This window comes from Mirounga angustirostris, unplaced genomic scaffold, assembly GCF_029215605.1.
Source record: "Mirounga angustirostris isolate CCGP_5_RB_7025 unplaced genomic scaffold, mMirAng1.0.hap1 SCAF_1, whole genome shotgun sequence".
NCBI classification, from domain to species: domain Eukaryota; kingdom Metazoa; phylum Chordata; class Mammalia; order Carnivora; family Phocidae; genus Mirounga; species Mirounga angustirostris.
Genome location: NW_026991709.1, coordinates 162,410,439 through 162,427,179, shown reverse-complemented (window position 1 = coordinate 162,427,179; position 16,741 = coordinate 162,410,439). Strand labels below are relative to the sequence as shown.

The window sequence follows — 16,741 nt, the reverse complement described above, 5'->3', positions numbered from 1 at the left end:
CAGGGAGCTTGGGCGCCTTTGGACCTGTGGGTGTCCAGGATCCGCCCTGCAACTCACCAAGCTGATGCGTCTCGTCCTGCAGGTCGGCCACACACCCGTAGCACGGTTATCACAGCGCTCAAGTTCCTCGTATCTGACCAGCCCCATCCTATTGACCCCCTCCTGAAGAGCCTCATCGGTGAGCACCCCCTGCCCTCTGCCCCCGGCCCCATTCAGTCCCCACTCCCAGGCTTTGAGTCTGGGCTGATTTTCCTACACATGTGCCAAGGGCAGTTGGAGACCAAGGAGGCTACCTCACTCCCATGACGGGCAGCAGGGCCTGCTTTCAAATCCCTGTGCTGGCACTGAACCGCTGGGTGAGCCTAGCCTGCCCCTTCTCACCTCTGAGCCTCAGTTTCCTCCTCTGTAGAATGGGGGTAAGGTTCTAAGGTTGTTTCAGAGACCCTATCCGTTACTGAGGGGAAGGTACTCCCTGAGCATGCAGGCTCTTTTTTTTTTTTTTTAAAGATTTTATTTATTTATTTGACACAGAGAGACACGGCGAGAGAGGGAACACAAGCGGGGTGGGGATGGGGGTGGGAGAGGGAGAAGCAGGCTTCCCGCAGAGTGGGGAGCCTGATGTGGAGCTCAATCCCAGGACCCTGGGATCATGACCCGAGCCGAAGACAGACGCCTAACGACTGAGCCTGGCCACCCAGGCGCCCCAGCACGCAGGCTCTTTTTTTTTTTTTTTTTTTAAGATTTTATTTATTTATTTGAGAGAGAGAGAATGAGAGACAGAGAGCATGAGAGGGAGGAGGGTCAGAGGGAGAAGCAGACTCCCTGCCGAGCAGGGAGCCCGACACGGGACTCGATCCTGGGACTCCAGGATCATGACCTGAGCCGAAGGCAGTCGCTTAACCAACTGAGCCACCCAGGCGCCCCCAGCACGCAGGCTCTTACAAGTGGAAAACCACCAGCCTCTCATGTGCATTGACCTCAGTGGGCACAAAGCTGGGTAGGGCTGCACTGGAGTTGGGGAGCATGGCTCTCCAGCTTATCCCCTGTCTGAGGAGCCTTCTGTCTTGAGGAGCCCAAGTAGCTTTCATTGGTGAGCCCTCTCTTTGGGGCTCTGCAGGACCAGGCTCTTCCTAGAGAAGGTAGACATTCAAAGAACAGAGCCTGCAGGCCTGTCACCGGACCACACTGGAGTCTGGCCCTCCTCCTCCAGGCAGCCTAGTGGAGTGTGGGGAGTCTTGGGTTGGCAGCCTGGCTCTGCCCCTCTCTGGCTGTGTGAGCGTGGACAGATCATCTCATCCCGAGCTATAAAACGGGGGTGCTGGTCCCCACTTGCCAGGGCACTGCTGCGGGAGACCAGGGGTCAGCAGACGTGGCCACGGTCGGGACTGGAGAACACATCCAGAAGCCACAGCAATGTCAGCAGCCACTTCATCCCATCCCCTGACCCAGTGGGCACACACTGCCGCCAGTCCCGATTGCCCTGCCCAGGGCTGGCAGCCCCTAGGGATCTGTGCCTGGATGTTTGGTTCTTGTTATATGTTTGAACCAGTTTTCGAGCTCTCACTGTGTATCCGGTACAAGGCTAGGTCCTTTAATACGCCTCACCATGGTTCATTCTCACAGCTCCCTGCATGGTATGTAGGCCTGGCCACATCTTACAGATGAGGAAGCAGAGGCTCAGAGAGGAGACATGACCTCAGGTCTTGCCAGCTTCCCCACAGCTCTGTTCTCAGAGAGAATGGGGGAATCTAGGAACCAGCAGGGCACAGTGCAAGGAGCCAGAGGTAGCCAGCTCTCAGTTTGAATCCTGCTTTGCTGGAAGACTTTATGTTCTTCCCAGTGCATCATATTGGGAGGCACATAATAGCGGTTTGCCCCGTGACTGGTGATAGTAACTCTGATCACCTGGGTAAGATGGAGACTTCCAGTTTTCTCCACTCTAAAATTACTTTTTCCTGGAGCACCTGGGTAGCACAGTCGGTTGGGTGACTGATTCTTGGTTTTCGGCTCCAGTCGTGATCCTGGGGTCGTGGGATCGAGACCCACGTCGGGCTCCGCACTCAGTCTGGAGCCTGCTTGGGACTCCCTCTCCCTCTGCCCCGCTCCCACTTCTCTCTTAAATAAGTAAAATCTTTAAAATTACCTTTCCCTTTGGAATGAGTAAGTATTTTTGAGTCTGTTGAAACATCCTCTTCATCAAATTTCCTTTTTTTAAGATTTTATTTATTTATTTGAGAGAGAGAACAAGCAGGGGGAGAGGCAGAGCAAGAGGGAGAAGCAGACTCCCTGCTGAGCAGGGAGCCCAACGTGGGGCTTGATCCCAGGACCCTGAGATCATGAGCTGAGCCAAAGGCAGATGCTTTAACTGACTAAGCCACCCAGGCGCCCCTTCATCAAATTTCTGCCCACTACATTCAGCATCCATTGTGGTTTCTTTCTTGCTTCAGTGATTTCTGACAGTTGCCAAATGGTGACTTCCAATTCCAGCATTCCTTTCATATTTGTTAGTTTGCCTTCTATTCTCTGGAAGAACTTTTCCTTCTCCCCCACTTATTTATTCATTGATTTATTCACATCATTATAGACTCATGGATTCCTGTTTCATTCAGTGAATTATAATTTATTACTGCCTTCATTTATTTGATTCTCAAGCATGTCTCAGACGTGGCCAGTGGGGGCCCTTCAGGCTGGTTCCAATGTTCTGTTGACAGGTTTCCATCATCCTTTAAACATATCCTTACTTTTTTGGCACAATAAGATGCTCTAGACTCACCTTGAACCTTTCCTGCCCCAGCTCAGGAATCAGCTATTTCTCCAGGGAGCCCTGATTCCTTTGAGGGGAGAATGGTACTTAGAACCCAAGACCTGGACGCTAGATGTGCTCATTGCTACTGGGGTGCTGCTGCTGTGAGGCCCTCTCAGCAGACAGAACTGGGGAGCATATGTGTGTCTGAGTGTATGTACGCAGACAGACACACATGCACATGAGTTACCTCCTCTCTAGTCCAGCACTGCAGGGTTCCTCCTAGCCTCCTTCCTTCCCATTCCATACCCTTCTCTGACAGGGAGAAACCCAGCTCCTGCTGTCTATGAGATATTTGTTCTGGAATACACAGAAAGTAGGCCAAGAATGGCTAACCTTTATATCTGTGAAAAGTCAGCATTTGTTTATAGGGCTTTTGTCTTTAGTCTGAGGGCATCTAGTCAAAATACTTTGGAAGTTACTTGGGTGAATTGTTTTACTCTTTCATCACCTGGTGGTTATGTTAATCATTTGAAATATAGTTAGGGGGTTTGGTTGTTTTTTGTGCTTTTTTTTTTAGGGATTCCCTTCATTCTTGATTTTATTTATTTATAGAGCATGTAGAACATTAACACAGTTATTAAAAAGTCTGAACTATATAAAAAGGTATACTCAGAGAAGTGCTGTGTGAATGTGTAAGTTTCTTCATCTCTCTGATCTTCGAGAGCCTTATCTATAATAATATCAAGTTTTATAGAATTTATAGAATCCTTGCTCTGTGCCAGCCCCTCTGCTGTGTATTTATATTTTGTATATATTTAATTTATATAAATAAATATATGCTATATATAATTTAAAAATATATAAATATATATCACATCACTACATTTTATTTTTTATTTTTTAAAGATTTTATTTATTTATTTGACAGAGAGAGACACAGCGAGAGAGGGAACACAAGCAGGGGGGGTGGGAGAGGGAGAAGCAGGCTTTCTGCTGAGCAGGGAGCCCAGTGCAGGGCTCGATCCCAGGACCCTGGGATCACGACCTGAGCCGAAGGCAGATGCTTAACGACTGAGCCACCCAGGTGCCCCCACATCACTACATTTTAAATCTTAAAAACAGTCCTACACTATGGGTACTGCTATTACTCCCATTTTATAGATGAAGACATTGAGCCTATCCAGGGTCCCATAGTTAGGCCGTGGCGGAACCTGGATTTGAACCCATGCCAGACTCTAGTTCACATTCTTATCTGGGCTCTGAGGACTTGTTGTGTCTGGTAAAAAAGCAGATGCTCAGAACATGTTTGCCCCCATTCGGCCAGGTCTGCCCAGCTCACATTAAGCAGATAACTGAGGTAGGGGGTGGAGGTGGTCTGTGTCTTGGCCAAGCCATCCCACACACCCCCTCTCATCTTTCCATCAGGAGAGTTTATGGAGAGCCTGCAGGACCCAGACCTGAACGTGCGCCGGGCCACGCTGGCTTTCTTCAACTCAGCTGTGCACAACAAGCCCTCTCTGGTCCGGGACCTGCTGGATGACATCCTGCCCCTCCTCTACCAGGAGACAAAGATCCGCAAGGACCTCATCCGAGAGGTGAGGCCAGTGAGGGACAGAGTGGGGAGCCCTGGGCCTGACTGGTGGGGCTGTGGCAAGGATTCGGGTCGCCTGTGGCCTGGGTCAAGTCCTGTCCCTCCACTTCCTGGTTGTGTGACCCTAGGCACGGGGGCCTAGGACCATTCAGTCTGATCTGAGCCTCAGTTTCTCTTCTTAGGCAAAATGAGAAAACTAATTTGTGTCTGTGTCAGAGGGTTGTTGAGGAGACTCCCTGAGTTATGTCCTGCAGGTGCTCAGAACTTCTGGCCCACCGTCGGCCTCAGTAGATGTTGGTGCTTCTTATTATCACTCAGCCTTCAGCAGGTGTTCATTGAGTGCCAGCCCTGGGTCAGAGTGCCAGGATCAGAGCTGGACCTGACATGGTGTCTGCCACCAGGGAGCTCTTGGCCTCCTCAGGAATAGAGACACCCATTCTGCCAATTATATAACCGATTTAAATCCTTAAGTAAGGATTTAAGGGGCAGAGATTAAAGGTGACTTAACAGTTGTCATCACATGATATAATAAAAAGGTAAGAATCACCTGGCATTGCTGAGGAGGAAGTGACTGTGTTTAGAGGGGTTCGGAAAGTTTCCCCAAAGAGGGGGCATTTAGGCAGGGCTTGGAGGGGTGAGAAGGAGTGTACCATTAAGAACAGAGCCTTGTGGTTAAAAGCTTCAGAGACCTGGGTTTTTAATTCTAGTTCAGCTACTTACTAGCTATGTGTTTCTGGGCAAGTTAATTAACCTCTCTAAGCCTTGGTTTCCTCATATGTTAATAACACTGTCTCCCTAGGGCTGTTGTGATGCTTGAGCAAAATGTCATTTGTCAAGCACTCACACAGTGGCTGGCACATTATCACTGCTTAGTAGACCATAATAATTATTGTTACTGTTTCTTTTAAGATTTTATTTATTTATTTTAGAAAGGTGGGGGTGAGTGTGAGTGAGTGGAAGGAGAAAGAATCTGAAGCAGACGCCGCGCTCAGTGCAGAGTCTGACGCGGGACTTGATCCCGCAACCACGAGATCATGACCTGAGCTGAAACCAAGGGTCGGACACTTAAAACCGACCGAGCCACCCAGGCGCCCCTGTTACTGTTATCATCAAAGGGCATTGCAGGCCGTGCAGCGAAGGCAAGAGACTTGAGAGTACAAGGCTTGATTCGGACACAGAACACAGTACTGAATGAGGGAGGTGGGGTGTGCAGCAGGGACTAAGGGAGGTCACCTCCCATAACGCTCATCATCCTTCCATCCTGCAGGTGGAGATGGGGCCCTTTAAGCACACGGTGGACGATGGGCTGGATGTGCGGAAGGCAGCCTTCGAGTGCATGTACTCGCTGCTTGAGAGCTGCCTGGGCCAGCTGGACATCTGCGAGTTCCTGAACCACGTGGAGGATGGCCTGAAGGACCACTACGATATCCGGGTAGGACGGGCCCCCTGCCAGACCCATGCCCACCCCGTCCCGAGGGGACAGGCGAGCACCACTGGGGCCCACTGCTTGTTTGTCTCCCACTCTCCACCCCAGGCACCCCCATGAAGATAACTGCATTTGGGTTTTTTTGTTTTTTTTTTTAAGATTTTATTTATTTCTTTGACAGAGAGAGAGAGCATGAGCAGGGGGAGCGGCAGAGGGAGAGGGAGAAGCAGGCTCCCCACTGAGCAGGCAGCCCAATGCGGGGCTCGATCCCAGGACCCTGGGATCATAACCTGAGCAGAAGGCAGATGCTTAACCAACTGAGCCTCCCAGATGCCTCTGCATTGTTCGTTTTCAATAAGAAAAAGGGCCAAGCTCTCAAACACCTTTGGCAGGAGCCTACAGTGAGCGAGCTCTTTGGAAGATGGTCTGGACTCACTCTTAAAAAAAATGTGTTCGGAGTTTTTATGTTCAAGAATGTTCTTCACAGCTCTGTGGGGGTTGGGGAAAGCTGGAAGCTTCCTGAATGTCCACCCATCAGAAGCTGACTCAGTAAACTGGCTACCTCTGGTCACGGAATGCTAGCCGCATTAAGAAGAGTGAGCCAAGTCCCTTTGCACTGATGTGAGAGACGGCCAAGACCCACTGTCGATTGATAAAAGCCAGTTGTTTTTCAGGCATTTTCCCCCAGGCTGTCCTGTTCTCACCCGTTCTGGCCCCAGCGTCCTCTTGTCTGCCCCCTGGGAGCACAGGACACGGCCTGGGCATCAGGGCAACATTTGGACCCCAATGTCCAGGCTCCTGTTGGTGTTGAGGAGGGTGGGTATGATATCTCTTGAGCCCCCAGAATTATCTTGTGGAGTCTGCACTCTCTCTTTGGATGGTGGGTTTAGGATGCCCACTTTACAGGGGAGAGGCCAGAGAACTGGCGAGTTCAAGGGCACCAGCGGGCAAGTGGAGGAGCCCTGGGTCCCAGCTTGTGCTGCGTAATGCCATGCTCTTTGCTGCTCTGGCCCTGGTCCCCCACCTTTGCTGTGGGTTGTCGGGGGGTCAGGGCTGGCTAGACAGCTGGTGAGGGTGGGTAGGGCACGTAGAATCCAGACACCCATCCTTTATGCTGTGGAGCGCTTGTAGGAACTACCATTTTCCCGAGAGGCCACCATGAGTCTCCCGCAGGCTACATCCAGGCCTGTAGATGTGTTTAGTTGGCTCACGCAGTAGGTTTTTGTTTTTTTTTTTTAAACTGGGTGCCAACATTTAAAAAGTTGAGAGCTCTTCCATGAACATCAGAGTTTTGAAAACAGGCCGTCAGCCCTGGGCCACATTCCCACAGCCACAGTTGGCTGGAGCTGAGAGCTGCTGTCTGGAGTGCGGGCTCCTTACTCCTGCGCAGTTGCCCTCTGGCCCTCTTCACTCAGGGACAATATCTGCCTGGCCCTGTGAGCATCTGAGCTGGAGAATCGCCCCCTCCCTGGTGCCTCTTCTGATCTGAGCCGCCTCAGGTCAGCCAGCTGTAGTTGACATAGTAACCATTGCCATTCACTGTTGATAGATAAGGAAACTGAGGCCCGGAGCGGGAGAGACTCTGGCAGGGCCCTGGCGGGAATTAGTGCTAGAGTTTGGACCTGAGCTCCAGGTGTTGGTACCAGAGCCTCCGATCTTCCCTGGGCTCTGCTCCTTTTGGTCCTGGGCCATTTCACCCTGAACTCTGTCTCCTTCCTCCTGGGCAGATGCTGACCTTCATCATGCTCGCCCGACTGGCTACCCTGTGTCCCGCACCTGTTCTGCAGAGAGTGGACCGGCTCATTGAGCCACTCAGGGCCACCTGCACCGCCAAGGTACCTCCCCATGTCCCCCACCCCACTTAGCCCTGGGCACCCCTACAGATTCCTCACAGTTACCATTTATAGGTGGTGATTGAAGTGCTTCATTTAATCATTGTCATAATCCTATAAAGTATTTCTTAGCTCTTCCATACAGAAAGGGAAGTGCAACTCACAGTGAGGACCTGAAGTCACAGCGCTTACAGGGCGGAGCCATTTGAACCCAAGACTGTCCAACCCCAATGCCAAGCTCTTAACCTCGACACTGGACTCTTCAGGGGGGAAGAGTCTTTGTCTGGGCTAAGTCGGGGGGACTTGAGAGGAATTTGGACTTTATTCCCTAAGGAGTGGGGCAATTCTGAGATTCTCTGAGTAAGTGGGAGAGGGTGGGAGATGAAGAAACAGGCAGGCAAGGCAGTTTGAGGGGTTTCCCATGCAGAGTAGCTTGCAGGGGTAGGCACCTGAGTAGGGGGCACAAGGCCAGCTAGGTGACTGTCACGGTGACCCAGTCATTGAGTTGAGTCATATGGTACCGAGAGCCTGTTTTAAGCACAGTAAGAGTTAGGCTGAATCCTCCTGCCAGGGGAAGGAGATAACTAACTGAACACTTTATAGCATTTGTCACCATCCAATTATTTATTAATAAAAAGAAAGGTGGGCAGTTTAGATTGGTTGGTCAGAGGCCTCCTAGGTGACCTTGAAGTTGATTTAATGACAAAGAATCTTGCTCTGGGGAAACCCGCCAGGGTAAAAGCACAGAAGAAACCTCAGGAGGCTGGAACCACAGAGACTGAAGTAGGGGAGTGTGCTGTGATTTAAACTGGGAGGGATTTTACAGGTGGGTTGGAGGAATCCAGAGACCAGTGAGGCAGCTGTGGTGCGAGGCTAGGTTCAATAAAGGATGGCTTGTTGTTGTTTCCTACTTTAGGTCAAAGCCGGTTCCGTGAAGCAGGAATTTGAGAAGCAAGACGAGCTGAAACGCTCCGCCATGAGGGCTGTGGCCGCCCTGCTGACCATCCCGGAAGTAGGGAAAAGCCCCATCATGGCTGACTTCTCTTCCCAAATCCGAACCAACCCCGAACTTGCTGCCCTCTTTGAAAGCATCCAGAAGGATTCTGCTTCAGCCCCCAGCACAGACTCGATGGAGCTCAGCTAGTCCTCCCCCTGCCCCCAGGTGGGCCCTTACTCAAGAGAAGGGCGCCTACCCAATCCCCAGGCCTCACCGGTCCCCCTGCCTGCCACAAGCCCTTTCATCTCCCTGGGGGCCCTCCTGCTCCTGGTCGGGGCTTACAGTGCCTTCTCCAGGGACCCCAACTCGAGGCCCCCAGCAGGAGCTGCAAGGCTGCCAACAGTTGGGCCCTTTAACTCAGGACAGTCATTCAAAGAAACAGGGCAGCCCTTCCGAACAAACACGGATGTGTGACTGTGACTTCACATGGGGTGGAGGTCTGTACCTTCAAAGCGGGGAGTCCCTGCCTCACAAAGGACTAAGTGTTTAGAAATACTCTTGTGCTCACAGTTGCGGAAGGTTAGGAGGCAGCCGGCTGACCTTCCTGCCCACCAGTGTCCCAGAATTGTCATTCACACCTCTCCCACTTTTCACTTCACTTGATCTAATAGGCAAAACATTAGTGCTTCAGCTGGGCATCTTAAAGACTCAAGCTCCTTCTCTGAGCTGTTCACATTTTAGAATTCAAAATGCTTTACTTTCTAATTGGCAGTAATGAATCTGAAATTTGGTTTTTTGCAGGGGGAGGGGGTCAGGATAGGGAATTAGATCTAATTTTTTTCTATTTTCAAAACTCTTATATAGCCAACTGGGAAATAAACACAAAGAAAGTACAGACCACCTTTCATGTCACCCACCAAGGTGTAACCAGTTGGTTTGTGTCCTTCTAAGGAAGATTTTGAACATGTTGTTTCTAGTTTTTAGTATCTAAGACACAAATATTAAGCAATAGGCTAAAGAATTTTCTGTGCTATCCCAGGTTAATAAAGGAGAGATCCTAGTGTTACGTTTTCTCTGCACACTTCCTCTACTCAGTAGACCGCTGTTAGTATACTTCCCAAGTCAATTTAAAGAAATTATGAAAACGACCAACAGTTAACTCAAATGTTTCAGACTAGGCTTTGAACTGGAGGCAGGCAACCTGTAATTTACCTAACCAATTTAAGGGACTTAAATCCACTCATGGCTAGCATGCCAAAATTGTTTAAGCAGGCTAGTATTTCTGTTCAGTTGACCAGGCTGGTAGGGAAAAAACAAACACCCTATAAGCAATTGTCTTGTTCTGGAGTATCATGCCATATCCCATGACTACTGCCACTCGCTACCAATTCTTAGAGAAGTGCGATCATAACCTAATAGACCTGCCTCACTTCATTGTGCTTTGCAAATATTGAGTTTACAAATTGAAGGTTTATGGCAACCCTGTGTTGAGCCAAGTCTATCAACACCATTTTCCCAATAGCATTTGCTCACTTCCTGTCCTATTTTGTTAATTCTCAGAATGTTTCACCTTTTCATTATTATGGTGATGTTATCTTTGATGTTACTGCTAGTGCCTGAAGATGTGACTGAATTGCTACAATCTCATGAGAAAACTTTAATGGGGTTGCTTCTTAGGAACAAAAAATTTGAGATGCTAGCTACTCCTGGTGAAGATGCTGTGGAAGATTGTTGAAATAACAGAGGACTGAAGAATATTACATCAACTTGGTTGATAAAACAGTGGCAGGTTCTGCGGGGACTCCAATTTTGAAAGCTCTCTGGGTGAAGTGCTAACAGTATCATGCTAGAGAAATCTTTCTTGGCTCAGTCAGTGCAGTAAACTTCATGGTCTTAATTTTAAGAAACTGCCACAGCCACCCCAGCTTTCAGCAGCCACCACTCTGATCACTCAGCAGCCATCAACATGGAGGTTAAGACCTTCCACCAGCCAAGATTACAACTCAAAGATGTTTAGCACTTTTGCAATAAACTTATTTTAAAATTAAGGTATGCATTGTCTAGACATGCTATTGCACATAATAAATTAACGGTATAAACAGAACTTTTATATGCACTCGGAAACCAGAAAATGCGTTTGACTTATCAGTGGTTTGAAACCGAACTGGACCTCAGTATCTCAAGAGGTATGCCTGTAATTCACCCAGCTAAATTCTAGCTTTTGAGGCCTAAGGCTTAGGGCTAGTTGAAAAGGCAGCTTGATCGTTAAATCCTGAGTACTGATCAAGAGGCCCAAGGATCCCACACCTTCAGAAACTGCTGTTAAATTACCTGAAGCAGCAAGCTGGGGGAGGGTTATAAAAGGGAGACCAAAAGTTATCTTCGGACATCCAATGCTGATCGTAGAGGGATTTGTGGGTCACCCTGTCATATTTTTGCTCAGAAGCTACCTCACAAGGACTACATACAGTGACCGTCATCCAAAAATTTACAAAGTGGGGCTAAGGAGGACTACACTTGCTCTGAGCTGCAAAGTCCTTCAATCAAAGGTCTTAGAACCGTCCTTGGTCTGAAGCCCAAGTCTCTTCTCCAACCCCTCTTCCCTAGCCCCAACTGGAGCTGACAAGGCTGCTCTGGGCACCAGAGGCCTGTACCCTTTCAAGAATTAAGTATCCTTTATAAACCCCTTCCAAATGGAGGATTCCACAGAGCATTAGTCAGCACAAGAATAATCTCCATGACTAGTTGTCAGAGAAACCAAAGAGTAAAACCAAAGAGGCAAATGCCAGATGGTAGTTTTATGGTTTTATTAACACAAATATGACGTGCACAACAAGTCGTCTATTCATTTTCTTCGCTGCGCAGCCTGGCGTTGGGATTGGTGACTCTGATTGCCAGCTGGGCTGCTCTTTCCACAATAGCTTTGCGGTTCTTGGAGGAGACATTGTGAGCAATCTCTGCACAGTAAGATCTGGAAGAGAAGCAGTTAGTAAGGAGCAAGCCAGATGCACACACACTCCTGAGCTTCCCGGGGAGGGTGGCGGCTTTGGGTCACAGCAGCTCCAGAGCCACGAGGGCACTGGCAAAGCTGATGAAGACAGACACAGTCCCAAAGCCTAACTTTCCTAAATTCCATGGTACCAGCAGCGAGGCTCTTCAAGTATTCCCTGGCAGTGACACAAGTACTCATTGTCCCCTCATTTAAGCCTTAAAAGCAGATTTGTAATCCAGGTATTGCCTCCTCTTACAAACCATGACCCTTAAAGGTGGAAGTGAATTCCCAAGTCAGATATTTAGAAATGGACAGGGCTAGGATGGCTCAGTCCCAGATTCCAAGTTCAAACGTTCTCCCCCAATCCTTTCAGTCAATCTGCCCAACAGTCTCAGGGAGCTTGGACTTGACCATCAAGTTCTTAAATTCTCTGCAAAGTAAGCAAGAGAAGAATCCAACAGTCTGATTAAGCCAAGGATTTCCTGGCCTAGACATTAACATTTTACTTGTTTGACTGCTGCAGACAAAATTCAAAATTCAAATTGAGAAGTAACATCGCCTGAAAGTCACCCAGCAAGTAGCTATACCGAATATTTCCCAAGTATCTGGCTGCCAGATACTGTTCTAACCTACTCATTCTTCACAGCTGCACCAGGCCCCAGTTCAGTAACAAATTGGCTTACCGAGCACATTTTAGCGAAGTGATTTATGACACCATCAACATCTGGTTAAGAAAAGATACTCTAGGGGGCGCCTGGGTGGCTCAGTTGGTTAAGCGACTGCCTTCGGCTCAGGTCATGATCCTGGAGTCCCGGGATGGAGTCCCGCATCGGGCTCCCTGCTCAGCAGGGAGTCTGCTTCTCCCTCTCCCACTCCCCCCTCTTGTGCTCTTTCTCTCTCTCTCTCTCAAATAAATAAAATCTTTAAAAAAAAAAAAAAAAAGAAAGAAAGAAAAGATACTCTAGGGGCACCTGGCTGGCTCAGTTGGTAGAGCATGTGACTCGATTTCAGGGTAGCGAGTTCAAGCCCCAAGTTGGGCACAGAGCTTACTTAAAAACAAAATCTTTCAAGTATTTATTTAAGTAAGCTTAATGACTGAGCCACCCAGGCGCCCCTCAAAATAGCTGTATTGTGAAATGTTTCCATAATCTTTGTTTTCAACGCTGAAATCTACACCCCTACCGCAAGTCCTTATCCACATGTGTATTTAATAACCAATCAATCACTATACATATCGTCTTACTTACCTGTCTGCCTGGGCATTTTCCCCACACATGACAATCATTTTAAATACATGTCCAACACTCCACCCAGTGCCTGTGCTCCCACCATTCACAAATCGTATTTTCAATTGTTCAAACTGAATCGAACAAGTGATCATTGTTTCAAAATGCTCTTCATTTAGGGATAGATATCCAGAAATGGAACTTGTGGATTTAAGGTCCTAGCTTTCAAATATTTCTACGGCTCCTGACACAAACTGACAAGCTATGTAAAGAGTATCTTTCTGGCAACAAGCGACACTTGCACTGCAGCATTTCTGCTACACAACAGGTACTGCATCTGTCTGTCACAATTCTCCAACCACCCAATCGCAGTTTGGGCAGTCATCCCCAATTCCGATGCTCACCCAAGGATTTTCTAAGGAAAATTTCCAGGATTCCAACACCCAGTTACATTCCCAACTTAGAAAACGCAGCCACAAAGTGAGAATAATGGCTTCGTTTATTTCTATTACTTGTGTCTGCAATCGCTATAGATGAAAGATCTTTGTAAGCAAGCACACATACGTGCTACAGTTAGTCACCCTCCTTTCCACGTCCTAATTAGGAAAACACAGGTTTTCACCTTCTGTTTAATGGAAAGGGAAGAAAACGGTCCTCTGCTTAACCAAAAAAAACCACCATTCCCTCCAATCCGGATTCAAAGCATCTGAATCACTTCCCACATGAAATATTTTCTCACCCCACTGCCCTAGTTTTAGTCTAAGCAGACCACAAGTCTCTCTCACACAGAGCTCATAAAGTGTCTAACTTTCTCAAAATACTTTGAAGTAATGCTGTGAACCCTCCGTGCACTCTTGCATCTCTACAACTTTGTGTAAGCCATACTCTTCCTTTTCTCCACCTCAGATCACAGAGCTCTTAATCAGGCAGCAACTCGTCTATTCCTGTAGATTTCTGAAGGAAGATACCCATGGCCACAGCATGAAGTGCCCCTTAGGCCTGAGGCTATATTTGATCTCCCTGCTACCTCCACATAAAGCAATGTTCTGCAAAGAACTGCCAAAAGGATACCACAGTGTTTTTATTATTGGGCAAAGTCCTTCTCTTTCCAGATCTTGGGTCTCTACACTTTTCAGGACAAGTTCCCTTACCCTGCTCCAGCAAAGGAAACATTTCAAAGTCCCCAACAAGCATTCTTTAAGCTCCCAAGAGAATATACAACTCTTCCAAATGCATTCTGTAAGTCTAGAGTCCCTACCAAAAATGCTCACAGATGCAGACTTCTGACACCTGAACCCAGAGGTGGGACCCAACTCACTTGTTGCACATCAGCAGCACTTCAAGCTCCTTGACGTTGTGGACTAGGAACTTCCGGAAGCCACTTGGCAACATGTGCTTTGTTTTCTTGTTGCTCCCATAACCAATGTTGGGCATCAAGATCTGGCCCTTGAATCTTCTGCGCACCCTATTGTCAATGCCTCTGGGTTTCCGCCAGTTGCGCTGAAATAAACACAGGAGGGTTAGTGTCTTTGCTAACAACTATTCCCTTTGGAGGAAAAAAAAGGGGGGACCCAATGAAAAGGAAATATGCCAAACAGCAGCTGTCTTTGGGTAACAGTATTTCACTACATCTTTAGATTTTTTTGGGGGGGGGGTGGAAAAAAATAGGGGCTCCTGCATTTGACTACCAGGAATACAGACCCACATCCACACTCCTCAACAAAGGAAAAGCAGACTACATACTGATAGAATGTGAAGGGACTGTGTATACAGTTAAGATCAAGAGTGAAGAGCACGGGTTTCAGCACTGCACTCAAGATGTTAAGTTTTCTCATCATAAAAATAAGGATAATCTACTCTCAACGTCTTAAGGCCACCTAAAATGGTTCAAGTCTCTAGACACCTCAAAACAGCCAAGTGTCCCTGATCATTTAAATTTCAATTTATATTATAATCAAGTGACTGAGTGCCAGTAAGCATACTCAGGGAGACCTGGGTTTCTAGAAAGCTCTACCACCAACCAGACTGGTTCATCTGCCAAAGGTGATCTCTCAACCAGGTGATGCCAGAAGTCCAAGAGCCCATTCAGGAGTTCCTTTCTCCATCCCAAAGTACGCTTCCATCCCGGGACGATACATACCTTAATTTTGACATAGCGGTCTGACTGGTGCCGGATGAACTTCTTGGTCCTCTTTTTAACGATCTTGGGCTTCACCAGAGGTCTGAGGGCAGCCATGATGCCTTCAGGAAAGAGGGAGAGATGGTGTCAAGCGGTCCTGGAAGGAGGCTTTCCTGCTCAGGGCTTGATCATTGTTGCAGAGTGTCTTCCAATCACCAGCTACTGAGCAAACTGGGAATGGAATGGGTACCTCTGCCAGGCTTGCTTTCCCTCCCGACTCCGAAGCTGGCAGAATACTAACCACTCTCCAGACGCGATCCTGAGAGGTCAGGAGTCACCTCACCCACTACAGCCAAGGAAGAATGCTAACAGCTGATCTAAGACAAATCGACCCCCGAACGTTCTCAGCTTGCACAGGGCAGCAAATCCCACTTCCAACGTCCCAATCCCCAGATGGTCCAATTTCCTTTTAGTTATGCAGAACTTGGGCAATCTACAAGAACCGAAATGGGAGTGATCCCGCACACTGAATGCCTGCAGTGACTGAACCCGAAGAGATGGGAAGAGAAACCTTTGTTGCCCCGAGTGCTGTTGCTCTGCAATTCCCTCACAACAGGCCTACAAAGCCACGATGTACGTATGTTTCTAGACCTCTGAACTTCCTGTTCTACCTGGAGATCATCCGCGTCTCAATTAAAAACCCTCCTCAAAGCGGCCTTCTCGGTTACCCTATCCTTTTCGCCTGCAGCACTCTCTTTGTTCTCGTCTCTTCACCGCCTCTATTTCCTTGTTTAGCACCCGGTTAAGCGCCCAGCGAACGTCGTGTTCGGTAAACGAACGCACCCCCGCCCGCCACATTACATCCGCGAAGACAAGGACGCAATTTTATATTCCCAGAGACCCTGACCCGCCACCAGCATTTCTGTTAACGGAACTAATCGACTCGCAGCTCATGGTGGTTGGTCTGTTAAGTGGTCCGGCTGCAGCAGCAACCCCCAGACCGGAAAACTGCGGAGGAGGGAGCGTCGGTCTGCGCAAACAGAAAATACACGCGGGCACACGTGACTGACCAAGGGGATCCGAGTATTCCAGTCATCAAATCGGAACCCTCGCGTCGCTCCACGGCCCCCTCAGTCTAGACCCGAACAGCGACCTTCACCCCCAGGGCTCAAACCAGCTTGTCCGCAACTCTTAAGAGAGACACCAGGCGGCCTCCGTAGGAGGGCAAGTGGCCCTGGGAAGCGAACGTCCACCATCGACTGGGCCGCTTCGCTCTGTTCGTGTACGTCCTCCAGCCAACCGACAGGGACAAAGCCCACCAAGGCGACTGCTTGGAAGGGCAAGCCTCCTCACCACGAAGCGACAGGATCAGATGAAGGCCGCAGAGATGCAGATGGCCAACGATTAAAACTCACCCAGTAACAGAGAGCTGCCACCTCCACAGGCAGCGCCGAGGAAGAGGGGAAGGTGGCGCGCGAGGGCTGATGGGACTTAACCTCTGGGTCCTGGCAGGGAAAAAAGAGCACTTCCGGTTCCTGGTCCTTCAAAGAAAAGAGAGACACCTCAGAAAAATAATACTGAAAAAAAGTCGAGGGACACCTTTGTTTTCCTAGATGTTGATATCTCAGCGTAGTACTGAGAATTTTTCATATCTTCTGTCGGGACTACGTAGAACATTTGGAATTCTTTCTGAGCTTCTAAGACCTGGTGGGGGGACATAGACTTCCGCCAGAAATTGAAGCCATTTCTCCGGAGAAGAATTCAGTTTTTGGATTATTTCCGCCCGCGTTTCTTCTGCTACTAAGTGCGCCTCTTAGTGGCCAGGAAGGAACAAAACAGAGACTTCCTAATTCTCTCACGTGAACATATAGA

The 16,741-nt window shown here is 48.6% G+C and overlaps 2 protein-coding genes and 1 non-coding gene across 5 annotated transcripts in view; 1 reads left to right on the top strand and 2 right to left on the bottom strand.

Moving 5' to 3' along the window:
* Positions 1–10,580, top strand: part of CAND2 (cullin associated and neddylation dissociated 2 (putative)) — a 32,395-nt gene extending 21,815 nt beyond the window's left edge. The window contains exons 11-15 of the mRNA XM_045861792.3: positions 83–178; positions 4,172–4,341; positions 5,605–5,769; positions 7,491–7,598; positions 8,512–10,580. Of these exons, the coding sequence (XP_045717748.1) occupies positions 83–178; positions 4,172–4,341; positions 5,605–5,769; positions 7,491–7,598; positions 8,512–8,739 (767 nt within the window). The 3' untranslated portion in view covers positions 8,740–10,580. The remainder of the gene's footprint in view (positions 1–82; positions 179–4,171; positions 4,342–5,604; positions 5,770–7,490; positions 7,599–8,511) is intronic.
* Positions 10,581–11,324: 744 nt separating this feature from the next.
* Positions 11,325–16,438, bottom strand: RPL32 (ribosomal protein L32). 3 transcript variants are annotated; one of them, XM_045861793.3, is made up of 4 exons: positions 16,285–16,438; positions 14,891–14,991; positions 14,069–14,250; positions 11,325–11,503 (listed from the first exon to the last, which is right to left on the bottom strand). In XM_045861793.3, exons 2-4 carry the CDS (start codon positions 14,984–14,986, stop codon positions 11,374–11,376), a joined length of 408 nt encoding a protein of 135 aa, XP_045717749.1. In that variant the 5' UTR covers positions 14,987–14,991; positions 16,285–16,438; the 3' UTR covers positions 11,325–11,373. The 3 variants fall into 3 exon arrangements, with proteins under 3 accessions (XP_045717749.1, XP_054360554.1, XP_045717750.1); XM_054504579.2 differs by lacking the exon at positions 16,285–16,438 and adding an exon at positions 16,223–16,241; XM_045861794.3 differs by lacking the exon at positions 16,285–16,438 and adding an exon at positions 15,940–16,201.
* LOC123835055 (small nucleolar RNA SNORA7) lies at positions 15,059–15,198 on the bottom strand. The gene has a single exon (XR_006788612.1). It is a non-coding gene; the product is annotated as a small nucleolar RNA SNORA7 (small nucleolar RNA).
* Positions 16,439–16,741: the final 303 nt, after the last annotated feature.